The sequence below is a fragment of the Nyctereutes procyonoides genome, unplaced genomic scaffold (assembly GCF_905146905.1).
Source record: "Nyctereutes procyonoides isolate TBG_1078 unplaced genomic scaffold, NYPRO_anot_genome, whole genome shotgun sequence".
Taxonomy (NCBI): Eukaryota; Metazoa; Chordata; class Mammalia; order Carnivora; family Canidae; genus Nyctereutes; species Nyctereutes procyonoides.
In genome coordinates this window covers 47,578,409-47,596,491 of record NW_026575142.1, presented here as the reverse complement: position 1 = coordinate 47,596,491, position 18,083 = coordinate 47,578,409, and the positions used below count along the sequence as shown (strand labels likewise).

General features: G+C 43.4%; 1 protein-coding gene across 1 annotated transcript in view; it reads left to right on the top strand.

Moving 5' to 3' along the window:
- The window catches only part of KLHL6 (kelch like family member 6), a 61,209-nt gene that overhangs the window by 23,834 nt on the left and 19,292 nt on the right, over positions 1–18,083 (top strand). The window contains exons 2-3 of the mRNA XM_055307679.1: positions 585–750; positions 16,873–17,322. Coding sequence (XP_055163654.1) covers positions 585–750; positions 16,873–17,322 — 616 coding nt within the window. The remainder of the gene's footprint in view (positions 1–584; positions 751–16,872; positions 17,323–18,083) is intronic.

Here is an 18,083-nt window from a genome sequence, read left to right as displayed (position 1 = left end):
TCTGTCCGGAGATAAGGCAATTTGAGGCTCCCAGCTACAACTAGGAGCTGATAGACAGAGGTCCAGCCTCTGGAGTGAGAGACACTGGCAGGATCTCTTTGTGTTATTGGAGGGCATTTGAGTGGCCAGGCCAGAGGAAAGCTGGAATGAGGACTGGGAATGAAGTCAGAAATCCTGTTTTTGGGTACTAGTAGTTGAGAAAGTACAAGGAAGGCCTGGGCAGGGGAGAGGCCCCATAATGCTCCCAGATGAATCTCCAGCACTTGAAGCCATTAAAGTAGTTCTTTCGGCCAGTAAAGTAATTCTAGATCCCACTAGCTTTGCCAGAAGGACTCCTGCTGTCCCTTCAGACCTGGGACTGCTTTAGGGACCACAGTTGGGCACAGCAATGCAGGACAGTTCAGTTCAGTATCGATTAAATGTTTAGTGTCTGGTGGGTGCTGGAGGAACAGAGAGCAATCATCCCAGGATCCTAATCTTAGGAACCTCGCTGTTCCATGGTGGCAGATGGATGTGAAGGGGGTCTGTTTAGACCCAAAACTAAGAGTCATGGTAGGACTCATATTCACACCTTTCTCTTCCAGGGCCATGTTCTGCAATGATTTGAAGGAAAAGTACGAGAAGAGGATCATCATCAAAGGGGTTGATGCTGAGACCATGCACACTCTTCTGGACTACACATACACCAGCAAGGCGCTGATCACCAAGCAGAATGTGCAACGGGTCCTGGAAGCTGCTAACCTCTTCCAGGTGTGTGAACAAACAATCTCGATGCTCTCCTCTGGAGCAGGGGAAAGCAGCAACTCCTCAGAAATCTGCCTGGACTGGCTTCCAAGCTTGTATCTGGCGCATGCGCGTGCACACACACACACACACACACTCTCTCTCTCTTAATTGGGCCTCTACTTACTTGAAAGTCAGAAAAGGCTCATTTGGAAATTTCTTGAGAGATGATGAAATGTGGCATTGACTCTTTAATACCATCAAGCCAGGGCAGCTTGGTGCCTAGAATCTGTACTTAGTTCTGGACTGCAATAACTACAATTTGCAGAAGCCTAATTAGAGCCAGGGTTCCAATCATCATTTTTGTATGTGTAACTTTAAAAAAAAAAAAAGATCTTATTTATTTATTTGAGAGAAAGAGAAAGAGAGCTTGAGCAGGGGGAAGAGCAGAGGGAGAGGTAGAGAATCTCCAGCAGACTCTACACTGAGCCCAGAGCCTCGGGGGGGGGGGGCTCCATCTCATGACCCTGAGAGCACAACCCCAGCTGAAACCAAGAGCCGGATGCTCAACCAACTGAGCCACCCAGGCACCTCTCTTATATGTAACTTCTAATCTTTAGTACAACCTGGGGACATAGTTACTTCTCCCCACTTAACAGGTGGGAAGAATCAGGCACAGAGAAGGGTGTATTTGAACCCTGGGCTTTCTGAGTCCAGGAGGTACATTCTTGCAGTTACCATGCAGCCTCTCTGGGAGCAGTGTCTAGATTTGGAGGCCCACAAGACCTTGCCTGATTAGGACTTTGTGGTGAGTATGAAAGAAGAGCATTTTCATGAGTAGTAATAGGGAAGATGAAAGAGAGAACCCTGGGGACTAAGTTTTATTGTTTCCATTTGACTATGTTTGTTTCAATCTGATTACAGTTAGCTTCATAGAATAATTAGACCCATCGATTCTGTCAGTTACATCCATAGTTATTGTAGGGTCCCAGCCCTGGTTACCATCTTTGCCTAGGCCTAAAAGTATGCCTTGAGTTTGTTTTGCCAGGTTAAGCAAAGATTGTCTCCCTGAGGATATTGAGATTTATGACAGAGTCCAGGGACAAGCCCGGTCATTCCCACAAACTGGCAAACATCAGATCCTGTGTGTGCTTTGGGACTTTGAGAGATGGTGTCCTTTTGATTTTTTTTTTAATTTTTTTTTTATTTATTTATGATAGTCACAGAGAGAGAGAGAGAGAGAGAGAGGCAGAGACACAGGCAGAGGGAGAAGCAGGCTCCATGCACCGGGAGCCCGACGTGGGATTCGATCCCAGGTCTCCAGGATCGCGCCCTGGGCCAAAGGCAGGCGCCAAACCGCTGCGCCACCCAGGGATCCCAGATGGTGTCCTTTTGGATCCTCAGTAGGCCAGCAGTCGAGGGGAAACAAAACAAAGTCTGGGAAGGTGAGGAATGAGGGGCTATGAGTCAAGACCAGGGGTAATGGGATGTTGAAGCCTAGGCAAGACCTGTGGAGTCCAGCAAGGAAGGGAGAATACAAAGAGGGAGGAAACTATGAAACAACACTGAGTTCCGAATAATTGTTTGCCAGTTTTATTGTCCCGGGTTCCTCGGGGCATTTTAAAGATACAGAGCAAGGTACTTCTGTTAGGGCAGGTCATGCCTTCTGGTAAACCCCCCCCCCCCCCCCGCATCTCCCACAGCCCTCCCCCCTTCTCTGTCCTGACCTGCTTACCCTTTCAGCCTTACTAACTGGCAGGGAAATAAATACTCCTCTTGCTGTGGAGGGAAGGACTCAGCAACCGCACACTCGGCAGCCCTATCTCATCCAACCTGCCACCCCCACACTCTGCTCCAACAGTCTGACCTCAGGGAAATCTTTCCCACATTAGATAGGGCCTCTATCTAGTTCAGCTTTTGCCTGGGAGCTATAAGACAGCTGCAAGGATTCTATACTGGGGGTGTGGGTGTATGTGCAAATCTTTACTTAGCCTCCTTATTTTCATTATGATGTCCTCACACGTCTTCCTCAATTTCTGGTGTCCCTGAGTCCATAACCTCTCTGGTCTGGTTTCTCCAGAGGATAAATCTTTTCCGAGAGTAGAGTTGTTAGATCACAAGAAGTGGGGAGGAGTCCCAGGAGGCTTAAGTTCTTAAACCCATCCCTGTTATTAAACCCATCTGCCCTGGCCTAGCTCTTTCCCTGGGACTTTAATATTCCTGCTTTCTGGGGTTTTGAGGGACAAACTCCTGTGTAGGTACTTGGTCTGATCTCTTTGCTCTCAACAAAGCCACTTGCCAGTTTTTATATTCTGTGGTTTGGGGTTACTGATAACTCCTGGTTTCATGGAGGAGGGAGTTTGTGTTTCTGTTTCTTGTTCTCCTTTCAGTTTTGGGTGATTTTTATAAAAACTCTTTAGATAGTAAAGAGTTTTATAATGCAGCAAATATTTTCCTTTGGCTATTTGACTGTTAATTTTTGGTTATGGCTATTTTTATGTACAAAATCTAAAATTTGTGTTTAGTCAGACCTACTGATCATTTCCTTATGTTTTTTGCCTTTGTTATATGTTTTCTTTTTAAATATTTTATTTATTTATTCATGATAGACATAGAGAGAGAGAGGCAGAGACACAGGCAGAGGGAGAAGCAGGCTCCATGCCGGGAGCCAGACACGGGACTTGATCCTGGGACTCTAGGCTCTAGGATCACGCCCTGGGCCAAAGGCAGGCACTGAACTGCTGAGCCACCCAGGGATCCCCACCTTTGTTATATGTTTTTAGAAAGCCCTTCCCCACTACTTATATACTTACCAACTTATAATTTCTTTTAGTCTTACTATCTCCATAGCTTTATACTTAAATCTTTCATGAATCTGGAAATTATTTTGGCATAAAGTCTCTCCTTGTCCTTGTCCTCCTCCTCCACTTCCTCCTTCTCATTTTCTCTCAAGTGGTGAGCCTCAAAAGAGATTTGGATTTTAATCAGAGGTGGAATGAAGAGGAAGACAGAGACAGAAGAGACATAGAGCATGCTTTGTTTATTATTGATTCCCCTATTCTGGTAATCCCTCACCTCAGAATTTTTCCAAATCTCGTTCACTTTGTAGGCAAAAAATACGAAGTTTTCTCTCTGAGGCTATTTTACTCATTTTCCAATGAGTGTTAATTCTTATGAAAACAAGAGTAGAGTGCTCTGGGTGCCTGGGTATCTGTTTAACCACTTTCTGGGGGACGTGTGGGTGGCTCAGCAGAAGAGCGTCTGCCTTTGGCCTGGGGCGTGATCCCGGGATCTGGCATGGAATCCCGCATTGGGCTCTGCCTGTGTGTGTGTGTGTTGTGTGTGTGCGCGCGCATGTGTGTGTGTGTGTGTCTCATGAATAAATAAATAAAATCTTTAAAAAAAAACCACTTTCTGATTTCTGTTGCTTCTGAATGACTTGCTTTGATGTCTCAGATGTAGAAAACTGGGAATATCTTCATGCTTGAAAGCACCACAAGGGACAGAAGTTTATAGGTTGTTGAAATCACTTTGTGGTTTTAAAAAAGTATGTATTCATTTGAATGGATAGAACATACTTTTGTTCCAAATTCAGAAAAACAAAAAATGAGACAGTGGAACATTTTGCCATGTTCACTTTTAACCTTGTGTTACTGTCCTTCATATCTTATGCACACCCGTGTCTATGTGCATATATCACTCCCACTCATTGTTTCTGGTTTTTAAACACGAATGTTGGCACACTCTGTACCCTATTTTACATGTTGCTTTTTTGCTTCACAATATATTTTGGAGATTGTTACAGATCAGAATGTGTAGAGCCTTTTCTTTTTTAAAAAAAATACTTTATTTGAGAGAGAGAGAGAGAGAGAGAGAGAGAGAGAGCACGCACGTGCTTGAGCACAAGTCAAGCACAGAGAGAGGGAGAGGAAAAGATTCCCAAGCAGACTCTCTGCTGAGCACAGAACCCAACCTGGGGCTTGATCTCATGACCCTGGGACCCCAACCCAAGCCAAAACCAAATAGGACGCTTAACCAACAGAGCCACCCAGGTGCCCCTGCGTAGAGCCTTCTTGATGGCTGCATAATGTTGTTGGACTCTCCTGAGGAGTGAAACATGTCAAGATCTTCATAGTCTTTTATAAGGCAGAGTGATAGAGTGGAAAGAGTATGGGTGCTGGAGTCAGGCATAACCTGGGTTTAAATTCCAGTTCAGTCATTTCTTTGCTCTGTGGATATGGACAAGTTACTGAGGTTGTCTGAGCCTCATCTTTCTTATTTGTAAAATTAGGATGATAACAATACCTGCCTTTTAGGGAGACTTATTATGAGGATTTAATGAGATGCTATTTGTAAAATACCTGGCACATAATAGATGCTGGTTGGAATTTCCTTCCCATCATTTGTCCATTAATTTTAACTTTACTTTGGACAATTTGTGCCTTGAATAAACTGGGCTGGCATTGAGCTGTGAGAACATTCTCCTGTGCCATCCCCCATTCTTTGCTTTTTCCTGGATTAGTATTATAAGAGACCATGATTTAAAGTTTTGTTTTATGATGTTCATATGATACTTGGTTAGTAGAATGGACTGGACTAGTGCTGTATTTGATTAACTCAAAATTATAGATGGAGAAAAGTGTGCCAGAGTTGGCATTTGTTATTTAGAACATCCACAGAAGCCAATACCACCTCTGTGGGACTGAAATCAATGGGAATCAGAGTATCTTGATGTTCTCTATCCCATCCAATAGTAAAAGTTTTTAGTTGTCACACCATCATTATGCCTGAGCTGCTTCCTCACTTTTTACTTCTCTTTTCAGGTCTATTATCCACTGATTGCTTCTATACCAGAATTTCCCAGAAAGAGATCTTTCAGTTGACCCAGCTAGTCACCACTATTGCTGTTTGAAAGAGCTTTTCATGAGAGGCAACTTGATGAGTTCCTGGCCTCATGAAAATGATAACCCTGGGGTCAGTTGTCATTGGTGCAATCACCTATAGCACAGAGTGGGACAGTTTCTTTTAGGAGAAAAGTTAGGGTGGGGCAAGTACTGAATGAACTGCACACTAGGGGAACTTTGCAATAACCTAGCCATAATTTATTGGTCAATGATGGGAAGAAATATATTTTCTCCAAGTAATTTCTGGAAAGGTAAGAGTAAGAGAAGGAAAGACCCAAATTACACTTCACATGGGGAGCAGGGTCTTTGGGGTGAATGTCAACCAGTGAGGGCCCCAGAGAACTTAACTTAGCTGGAACTTCAGGCTCCTGAGTTCTAGATGAACAAGGCAGTCAGAAACCGTAGAAACTATAGACCCTGGGACAATGGCTATAAGAACTTGGTAAGGGATCCCTGGGTGGCGCAGCAGTTTGGCGCCTGCCTTTGGCCCAGGGCGCGATCCTGGAGACCCGGGATCGAATCCCATGTCGGGCTCCCAGTGCATGGAGCCTGCTTCTCCCTCTGCCTGTGTCTCTGCCTCTCTCTCTGTGTGAGTGTGACTATCATAAATAAAAAAAAAAAAAAAAAAGAACTTGGTAAGATTTTTCAGCCCCATTCGTTTGGAGAACTTTGTCATACTCATTACTTTCATTTTTATTATTAAAAACTCATGAAAGAATAAGGGCTTGTGAGCTTTTCTGCAGGGAAGCAAAAGATGTGAGATCAAGGAGACCAGGCTCACCCCTCATTTAGTTTTGGGATAGAGGATACCTAAAATAACAGAGCAGCTGGTTAGAAGAAGGAACTTAAAAGAGGAAAGAACATCAGGTGAGTCATGTGGGCTGACATGAGGGAAAATAGGGGGATGCCAGAGTTGAGAGCCTGTTCATCTGGCCTGGGCCTGAGAAGACACAGACCACAACACACTCTGGGCTGAGATCTGTATGGACGAGGTAGCCATGTGGTCAGTGGCTGACCCTGATGGCTGGGTTGGCTTCTGAGCTTACTAATATCTGGATCATAGTATATAAATATTTCTTGAATCAATGAAGGTATATATGTTCCCCTTTTCATTACTAGCTGAGTATGAAGACTACCTCAGAAACTGCTCAAGACCCCATTGAGAAAGTGCCTGACCTACTTTAAGAGGACACCAGAGGCCCACTCCTGGCTTTAAGAAATGTTGTAGGAAGGAAGTATTCCACAGATTAATACTAATAATTGCTTCATTTTTAAGCACCAACTAAATTCCAGGCACCTAGCGAAAGCAGGTCTCATTACTATATGTTACAGATGAACTTCTGTTGTCATTGACAGGGACCCACAGATTATATCTACTGAATATCAGAATAGTCAGTTGATTTAAGCAAGGAAACTAGCCCAACTATTTCTTTGCTATTATCTTTTTAAATTTTTTAATTTTTTTTAAAGATTTTATTTATTTATTCATGGGAGAGACAGAGAGAGGCAGAAACACAGGCAGAGGGAGAAGCAGTCTCCTTGCAGGGAGCCCAAAGTGGGACTTGATCCCCGGGTCTCCAGGGTCACACCCTGGGCTGAAGGCAGCACTAAATTGCTGAGCCACCCAGACCGCCCCTCTTTGCTATTATCTAGATAAAATCAATCTGTGACTAATGCATGGTCTCCCACATACCAGTGTTGCCTTGTGGACATTGTAAATGATAAGAAATTAGGGTTAATCTCCTAGTCCATGACAGTGATTGTTGTGCCTTTCAGAACATTCACTATGTGGCCACTCTTTTGCCTGTACTGTTTCATTTAAAATGAGGTAGGTATTTTTACTCCCCATTTAGAGATAAGAGAAATACAATTCAGGGACACCTGGGTGGCTCAGTGGTTGAGCTTCTGCCTTTGGCTCAGGGCATGATCCCGGGGTCCACGGATCGAGTCCCACATCGGGCTCCCTGTATGGAGCCTGCTTCTCCCTCTGCTTGTGTCTCTGCCTCTCTCTGTGTGTCTCTCATGAATAAATAAAATCTTTAAAAAAGAGAGAAAATAAATACAATTCAGTGATGTAAAGTAAATGTTCAAGGTTTCATGGCTAATGAGAGAGGGGCCTGAATTTCACTCCTATCTGCTAATGCTAGCTGGTGTATTCTCCACTACATATATTGCATCCATTCCTTGGAGCCAGGCCTAAAATAAAACAAGCCGTGATCCTGAAGGCAGCAGGGCCTGGCAGCAGCCTCAAAGAGGGTTGCCCAATGGAAATCTGGGAACCAGTTGGGCCCTGTAACTGCGTTAGGGGACGAGACTGGCACAGCTACCATCCCTCATGCCTAACTCCCTCTGGGGAAACTAGGACAGCTGAAGCCACCAGCTGTCCCCATCTCAACAGTGAGCCTGCTGCTGTCCACGTGGGACCTCTTTAGTCTTCCCAGTTCTGTGTTTAAGCTTAATGGTTACTCTTTTTTATTTTTAGGTATAACTTACATTTAGTAAAATGCACGCATCTTAAGTGTACAGTTTTTTTAATTTTTTACACGTGTTTGGAGCCATATAACCACCACCCAGATCAAGTCCAAGAACATCCTTGGCATCCCAGAAAGCTCTCTTGCCCTCCTGAGGTAGTACCGCCCCATGGATAACTATCACTCTAGCATCTGTCACCATACGTTTGTTTTGCCTGTCTGAATTTCATATTGTTCTTGAGTTCTAATTAGTAGAGGGTCTAACTCGTAGGTTAGAAACCCAGGTGTGCAAAGATAAAGCCGTGACTTAACCTATTCTTTTTCCATTTTTAAAGATTTTATTTATTTATTCATGAGAGACACAGAGAGGGAGTCAGAGACATAGGCAGAGGGAGAAGCAGACTCCCTGTGGGGAGGCCGAGGTAGGACTCGATCCCTGGACCCTGGGACCACAACCTTAGCCAAAGGCAGTCACTCAACCACTGAGCCACCAAGGTGCCCCTAACCTACTATTTTTCTAACTTTGAACTTAATCTGTATCCTGAGCTTCCCATTCTACCAGTGATAGAAATTGTAGTCAACTTATAGGCATCTCACTTCAGGAAAGCTTCATTAACTTAGAATATGGCTTGCTTACATAGTTACAAGGGGTTTTTACAGAATGCCAGGACATAGTAGAAAGAGGCATCTGGTCCAGGCTTACCATGGTTATTTGCATCACTGGTGCATGCTGGCACCTGGTGGAGCATCTGTGTTTCCATCAGTCTCCCTCTGATCGTTGACACCCACCCCTGTACCCTTGCATCAGCTGAAAATCCTCAGGCCCACCTGATTCTGGCCCTCAGTCTCTGTGGGGTCACTTTGCATTCTCTTTGTCCCATTTGCAAGGCTTCTTCAGGACTTCCAGTCCTCTCAGCGACTTCTGTGTCCTTATCAAGGACACACAAGAAACTTCCATTTACTCTCCTGGGCCAGTGTGGAACTATAGGGAGCTTGGGCTTTATTATTCTCAATACTTTCCATAAGAGGAAACTGTGGCTCACAGAGAGTTCAGATCATCAAAGAGTGAAGCTATGATCTGAGGCCTAAGCCAGAACATACCTGCCACCCACCATTACCCCCAAAGCCTCAAAAGCAAGGATTTGCACGGAGCTTTCAAACCACAGAGCAATCCAGCCAGACCCCAGAGCAGAATGTAGGAGTGGAAAAAAGTTCTGGTTCTGAAGGAGGTGGCATTGAACTGGACTTCATAAAATGGGTAGGATTTTAACAAATGGCAGCTGGGTTGGAGGAAATGTATTCTAGGCAGAGAGGACTTGTAAGCATAGACTAAAGTTTCCACCTGCTCTACCTGCTACCTTATATATTACAGCTGTCTGCTCATGGACCTGCTTCTCAGGACGTGGCTTTACTTAGATGACCTACTGCTTCTGTAACCACCCCCTAACCCATATCCTGAGCATCAAACATGTCCCAGACACAGTTATTCCATTTAATCCCTCCCTGGCCTTCATCCTGTCCCTGGGATGAATCACACAGCTCCAGCTGTGGCACTTGCCCCTTGAATCTTAGTATGGCCTATGTGGTGTCCCCCTTCATTATGTGCTGCTGGCCTGTTGGGGGCCCCACTAGCTCCTCTGCAAATTCAGAGGCTGTCTGCTGCCTGAATCTTGACCAAACTTCCCACACCCTTTCCTTTCCCACTGATTCCACTTCTGAGGTCAATCTACCTCTACAGTTGTACCAGTTCCCCAGCACCTGCCCCACGTTGGTGAGTAGGCCTTTTACAGGTCTTGTTCCCCTTCCTACCCACCCCACCGAGCTTCTAGGGACCAGCAGACCCCTTGGCCAAGTCTAGAGCAAAGACTGAAAGTTTGGAGGGAGCAGAAGGCATCCTGGGAGTAGGGGGCACATATTCCCCTTGCTCTGAAGTAGATGTATCACCTGAGAAAGAGGGAAAGGGGCAGGGATGGAAGATTCAGATCAGCAGTAATTTACAGTTTTTAAGTATGAAGACTCCTCTTTTTCTGGTGGGGGTGTGTGGCAGAGAAAGAATCTTAAGCAGGCTCCACACACAGTGCAGAGCCATACATGGGGCTTGATCTCACAACCCTAAGATTATGACTTGAGCTGAAATCAAGTCAGACACTTAACCAGCTGAGCCACTTGGATGCCTCTGAAGACCTCTCTTTAACAATCAGTACATACCCCATAGGAGAACAACTTTACTTTTCATAACTATTATCTGAGAAGAAAAATGATGGCAATGGGTCATGAATTCACAAACACTTTCAAATGATTTTGATTTATTAATCTCATCAACAAATCATATACCTTTCACATACACTGATTTGTTGAACTTGGAGGTAAGAATACCCATGTCTTTATACACCCTTTGCAATAATTGTATGGTCACTTAGGGACTCTGGTCAATGGAATTGCTGATTTAGGCCAAAATAGGGCTTCAGTTTCCCTGAATGGATTTGAAGGCATCTCTAGGGAGATGTGGAATCACATTGGTCAAATCTGTTAAGACTTCATATTCTGGAGAGCATGACGGGAAGCTGAGGAGGGGCAGTGAAGATGGGGAGCAAGGGTATACTCTCATTGAGGTAGACACTTCTCATGGGAACTGCAGCCATGTCTCAAGTGGTTTCTTTGATTGTATTTTTAGTCTCCCTATTCAAGAGTCAGGTGCCTGACTGTAACCTTTTGCTCACATGTCCCCTCAAACAGGAAGCTAGCTGTCTGTTGCCATTATCTGTCATCGCTCTGCTTTAATAAACAAGTTCATGTGTCATTAGGACAGGCTGAGAAAGAAAATTTATGCTAAAGTCCTAAGTAATCTTGAAAATGAAGAAACAAAAAGCTTATATATTTTAAAGAAAACAAATTCTTGTTCCCATGATTGTCTTACACATCAGTTTCCAAGCCATTGGTTAGGATGCTGCTCTATACTCCTCACACTCAAAAGTGTTTCTTGAAGCATATTTTGGGGGAAATGTAAGCAGCTTGGAGATCCCCACTACCTTTGTCCTCATAAGGCCTCTTCAGACTCTCCTGAAAGTTTGTTAGCTCAACATTGTGACATTATAAAGACAGTGTGATGGCCAGTGAGAAGAGTGAGTTAGCCATGACCCTGAGTGTCATCTGTACCAACTACTGGCTGTATGACCTTAAGCAGTGCACTTCACTCTTTGAATTCTGTTTCTTCCTCTGCGCAAATAGTCTGTACTAATAACCTACCTTATTATCGCTTATTAAATAAAATATATTCATTAAAAATAAAATTTGTTTCATTGAAAAATGGATGGGAAAGTGTCTAGCACAGATCATGGTACATACTAGGTACCTGAAAACTATTTTCCTCCTCTCTCTTTCCTTCTTTTGGCAGAGTTTATGCTAGGTGCTGTTAGCATCTGCCCTTGAGATGCTTGACAGGGGAAAAATGTGATCAGTGCTCCACAGAGGGGCAAATGAGTTGCTCAGTGGAGTACAGAGGAAGGAGGAATTGATTCCATGTTGGGCAACTGGAGAAGCCAAAAAGAAGGAAGTAGCTCTTGAGAAAGAACTTCATGAATAGGTAGGATTTCTCCATTTCTTTTCCCTTCCCTTCTTTGATTCTCTTCTTTTGTTCTTAAGCAAGTATTGATCCAGAATTAAAAATGTCCAAAGGCAGGGAAGGCTTAAAGCACAGCCTAGTTAGAACTCTCTGGTCCTGTCAGCTTGGCTTTTGCTCTTATGTTGGCTTTTATCTCGGGTTCATGGATAATAGAGAGCAGATCACAGTGTCTCCTGCAAACTCAATTTCAAAGAAACTGCCACATGTGCAAACATGTGTTTGCACACCATTATAGGGCTTCACAGACTCTGGAGCCCATCTGTCAGTCAGTCCCAGATTTAACACTTTGAATGAAGAAAGCAACCCTGTGTAGATAAGGTGATGGTCATGGTACTCTTTCCGTGCCCCCCTTTCTTCTTCTTTTTTTTTTTTTTTTTTTTTTTTGAGGTTACCTTGAAAGGAGCCTTTTCAATTGAAATTGGGATGATCTATCCTGAGTCCTTTCTTAAAAAGTGGAGCTCTGGGGGGCACCTGGATGGCTTAGTCGGTTAAGTGTCTGCCTTTGGCTCAGGTCATAATCCCAGGGTCCTGGATCAAGTTCCACATTGAGCCTGCTTCTCCTGCTCCCTCTGCAGCTCTCCCTGCTTGTGTGCTTACTTTCTCTCTCCCTCTCTCTCTCTCTCTTTCTGTCTCTGTCAAATAAGTAAGTAAGTAAGTAAATAAATAAATAAATAAATAAATAAATAAATAAATATCAATCTTAAAAAAAAAAAAAAAGTGGAGCTCTGGAGTCAAACTTCCCTGGGCAAGGAGAACAGGATTTTAGCAGATAGTGATGAAGGAGAAAGCTGGTCCAGGCTGATGAAGCAGCATGAGTACAAAAAGGGACAGGCAAGCTTAAGAATATTGGGGGAAAGGTGAGTACACAGGTTGACTGTATATATCAGAGAGAGTCCTGGTGACAGTGCACAGGGGTAGGAATAAGGCTATGTCTTCACTTTTAAACAGAGAAATCACTGAACTTTGCTATATAGCATTTATCACAGTTATAATTTGGCACTGTGTGATTATTTGATTAAAGTCTGCCTTCCCCACTTGTCTGTAAGGTCCAATGAGCACAGGCACTGCATTTCTTTCTGCTCACCTCTATACTCCCAGCACTGGTTGATGGCCTGCTACATAACAGATGTTCAGTACACATTCTGGAAATTTTTTTAAAAATATTTTATTTATTCATGAGAGACACACAGAGAGAGGCAGAAATATAGGCAGAGGGAGAAGCAGACTCCCTATGGGGAGCCTGATGTGGGTCTCAATCCCAGGACCCTAGATCATGCCCTGAGCCAAAGGCAGACTCCCAACCATTGAGCCACCCAGGCGTCCGCACATTCTGGAAATTAACAGGTGGATGAAAGGAGGGATTAACAGTTTCTGGATGGGGAGGGACACTTTAGAACAATGTTTTTAACAAATGTGAGCTCCATTACTTGCTTTGATTCTTTTCCATGGTTTCCTTTTTTGCTTATCAGTAGTCATTAAGCAAGGGTACGAATTAACACCTTGTCGGCCAAGCCTTCCTTTGGCAGATCAGATTATTGGAGCTCTCTATGGTGAAGTGTGCAAATCATCATTGGCATCTGTTAAGCCCTTGTCCTGTGCACACACTATTTAACCTGAAGTAGCTTCAAATGGTCTAAAACATGCATTTTTGGAATTGGATAAGACTGGCTAAGATTTTAGCTCTACCTCTGGTTAGCTATAAGTTTCTGAGGAAATTACCTCCCTTCTCTGGACAACCTTTCCTTATCTATAAAACAGGAATGATAATAAATACCTACTTTATAGTATTGTGAAGATTCAGTTATCTGGGTAATACAAAGGGGGTGGCATATAAGAAGTGTTCTTTGCTTTTTACATTTTTAAAATTTTCTCATTGTGTACTTGAAAAATCACAAGGAGGTTTTTTTTCTTCTGATTTTAAAAGCAACCTCATTTTGGGGCGCTTGGGTGACTCAGTTGGGCATCCACCTCTTGATTTTGGCTTGGGTCATGGTCTCAGGGTCATGGGTTCATGCTCTGTGTTGGAATCTGCACTGGGCCTAGAGCCTGCCTGGGATGCTCTCTCTCCCTTTCCCCCACCCTCCCCACTCCTGCACTTTCTCTCTACCAAAAAAATAAATAGATAAATAAAATAAAAATAAAAAAGAAACTTCATATGCAGTGTAGAACATTTGTTCTAAACAGCAAAGTTTATAAAAGACAAATTAATAACTTTATCTCTAAAGCTGCATTTGAGATAAACATGGATAGTATTTTGATATGTTACCTTCTAGTGTTTTCTCTGTTCACAAAAAAACTTTATTTATTCATTTATTTTTATGAGAAAACTGTATTTTAAATAGGTGATTCTGTCACATGGCACACAATGCAAGAGAGTACAAATAGGTGAAAAGTAAGTCTTCCTCTCTACCCTGTCCCCAGCTACCAGCTGCCCTCCCCAGAGACAGCCACTGTTACCAGGTTCTTAGGTGGTCTCCCAGAGACAGTTTACATATTTAGAAAATCTATTTAATTTTCATATCATCTTCTTCTCACCCAAATACTGGTATAGCATACCTGCTCTTTGCCCTGGAGGCTGCCTTAAAAATGAGTTCCCTTTTAGAGCTCATAGGTGTCTCTGTGGGCAGGGCCACATAGGGCTCTGGTGACAGGTTCTGAGGCTTCAGCAAGGCTTCGTCTCGGTTGTATATTTTTACTCTTTGAACTGAAAATCTGCAAACAACTAAACAGATGTTAGAATTCTCAGTCTCAACCGTTTCTACAGTTGCTCATGCGAGGAATATATCTGCAGGCAATGGCTGAGGCCAGGAGACACAGCGGGCTGAGGCAGAATTCAAGCTTTTCTAACATTTTCATTGACCCTCAATCAATGTTTTTTAAACCGACTATTGGATCCAGTGTTCTGACATGGAAATATAATATGTTGCAATTGGGATTCACCCAACGTTCAGAGATGTGGGTCCCCTAGAATGCTCTGGAATGAAGGTGAGAGCCTAAATCAATATGGTTCACTCTAAGAGCAGCCCTGCCCCGCCCTTCAGGCCCCACAACCATACCACCCTCAGGTCATCATAGAAGTGCTTCCTCTGCAGGCTGTGCCCCTTCCGTTGTGGGTCTTTCCCATCCAAATTCTCACTGGGCCCTGCCTTCAGACCAGCCCTCCCCACCATGTCCTCTCCACTCAGCCTTCCTCTTTCCCTTCTGTTAATTCATCAACCCACAAACACTGAGAACTTGACCCTTTACTGGCCCAGGAGACAAGGGGGGAGGATAGGAAGTTGGACTTGTTCAAAGCTAAGCTCTAGAGAGCAATGAGTAAGAATGAACTGATGCATTTGAATATTGTACAACTGAAACTAATAAAACACTGTATGTTAACTATATTGGAATTAAAATTTAAAAACAATAAGAAAAGAATGAACTGATGGATTTTAGACATCTCAACTGTAAAATGAATATTAAATAATATAATGGACATGACAGTGCTTTGTAAACGGTTAAATGCTATATAAGCATATGGGACTTTTATTTTCATGAGGATGATGGTAATTTAAAACAAAGACATAGGGACACCTGGGGGGCTCAGTGGTTGGGCGTCTGCCTTCGGCTCAGAGCGGGATCCCGGGATCCAGGATCAAGTCCCAATTGGGCTCTTTGCAGGGAGCCTGCTTCTCCCTCTGCCTATGTCTCTGCCTCTCTCTCTGTGTCTTTCATGATTAAATAAATAAAATATTTTATTTTTTAAGATTTATTTATGATAGATAGAGAGAGGCAGAGACACAGGCAGAGGGAGAAGCAGGCTCCATGCCGGGAGCCCAACGCGGGACTCGATCCCGGGACTCCAGGATCGCGCCCCGGGCCAAAGGCAGGCGCCAAACCGCTGAGCCACCCAGGGATCCCCCTAAATAAAATCTTTAAAAAATAAAAATAAGTAAAGACATAGAAGTCAACAATTTTACAAATGAATGTTTATGTTACGAAAGTGCTACTTACTCATTTTAGGAGATTTTTAAAGTATGTAAAAAAAAAGTAAGGAAAATTCTCAGTCTTATTAGAAAATATGGTACCTTATGTTACTCATGCAATGTCTTCCCTTTCTACCCCTGCAGGACTGTTTCTATGGAAGGATTATTTTTCCCTTGACTATAAATTTTGCCATGTAACTTACTCTGGCCAATTAAGTGTGTGTAGAGATGGCATGTGCAACTTCTGAGCTCAAGTGTTAAAATTAAATGCCTTATGTGGCTCTGCCATCTCTTTTCTCCCTATGTCACCAGACTGGCATATCTCAGCTAAGAACTTTTCTGTTATTCGGGGTCTTAGAATGAAGATCCCTGTAGGACATGGAATGTGAGTGAGACATAATCATTTATTCTCGTCAGCACCTGAGATGTGGGGGTTGTTACTGCAGAATAAATTGTCCTAAGATCCCTGATATACTGAGACATAATACCTGTCAGTATTTTGGTGTGTACCCTTCAGTCTTGTTTCTATGCCTATGTTCCATATTTTTTATAAAAATAAGATCATAGTGTACCTATGATTTTATGAAGTGCTTTTCTCATTTCTTCAAATATTTTAGTATGTATCTCTACTAGGATTCTTCTTGAAACATAATCACAATACCATTATCACACTTAAAATAAATAATAATCCAAATAAGGTCCATACATTGCACGAGGTTGTTGTATCTCTTCCATGTCTTTTCACTTTTAGGTTCCTCCTCCCTGTCTCTCTCTCTCTTTTCCCCTTATGATGTGCTTATTGAAGAAACTGAACTAGTTGTTCTGTAAAGTTTCTCACAGTCCAGATTTTGCTGATTGTATATTCCCATGGTGTCATTTAACATATTCCTCTTTTTGCTATATTTCTTGTAAATTGCTGATTAAATCTAGAGGCTTGGTCAGATTCAGTGAGATTCTTCAACTCAATACATTAGGAACATTTTCTATATCCTTTAACAATCTTTTTTACTTGTATTAGTGATTACAGAGTTGTGGAAAATAAGAATGTAGCATCATTTCTTTAGCAAGCTGCTATCGTCAGCCATTTGGGTTGTTCCAATTTTTTGCCACTACACACAACTCACTGACAAGGCTCCCTGTGGACTAATGGTTTTCTGGCCTGATTTGCCTCCCTTCTGTTCCTTTAGTTCCTGCGGATGGTGGATGCCTGTGCCAGCTTCCTAACAGAAGCCTTGAATCCAGAAAACTGTGTGGGAATACTAAGGCTGGCGGACACACACTCCTTGGACAGTCTGAAAAAGCAGGTTCAAAATTACATCATTCAAAACTTTGTGCAAATTCTGAACTCCGAAGAGTTCCTCGAACTTCCTGTGGACACTCTGTACCACATCTTGAAGAGTGATGACCTTTATGTGACAGAAGAGGCTCAGGTGTTTGAGACTGTGATGAGTTGGGTCCGGCACAAACAGTCAGAACGGCTCTGCTTGCTCCCCTATGTACTTGAGAATGTGCGCTTGCCACTTCTGGACCCATGGTACTTCGTGGAGACAGTGGAGGCAGATCCTCTTATCAGGCAGTGCCCAGAGGTCTTCCCACTGCTTCAGGAAGCCAGGATGTATCACCTTTCAGGCAATGAGGTGAGTTGACAAAGGGTGGCACTGTAGTTAAGCAGTGAAGTAAAGGAGACAGTGGCCTCACCGAAGCATAGGTGTGTACCAATCCTTATGGTATGGAGAAGAAGACACTGTACTGTTTATGGTTTGAGGCAGGCAGTTCCAGAAGCCCTGGATTTCTGATCTGTAAAATTACTACATCATAAACAGCTACTGAGAGGACAGAGTGAGATAGGAAATTCTGTATCTCTCATGAAGACATGAGTGATTCTCTATCTCACTCAGCACCATGCCTGGCCACATCATCCTCTTCTGAGTGCATAAGGGTGGTGATTGGTGGGGGGTGACACACAGGACAGAATGTGCCCTGTCCAGTTGCCATTCCAGAGTAGCTTTCCTACTTTGCCCACTCTGGAGAACCTCAAGTCTCATGGATATCCTGTGACGTTACCTTGGTTCTGTCATTTCCTTCCTGAATTTCTGAAAATTCCTCAAAACTCACCTTCCTGCCCTCAGTCTGGCCTCCTTCCAGTTCATTCACCAATTGGATGATCTAAAACTCAGACCAATTATTGTTTCTTGGGCTTACCCTCTTCATGGCTCCTCCTGACTTTCAGGGTAAAGCCCACACGCTTCCTGCCTAAGCTCCCAGAGCCTTGTCTTAATACTTCACCTCCCACCCACTTCTCTAGCGCCATCTCCAACCTTTCCCTCTTGCTAAGCTCCTGCTAATGAACTCCTTGCAGTTCCCCAAAGTGAATGTGCCTTTTTATCCACTAATGCAG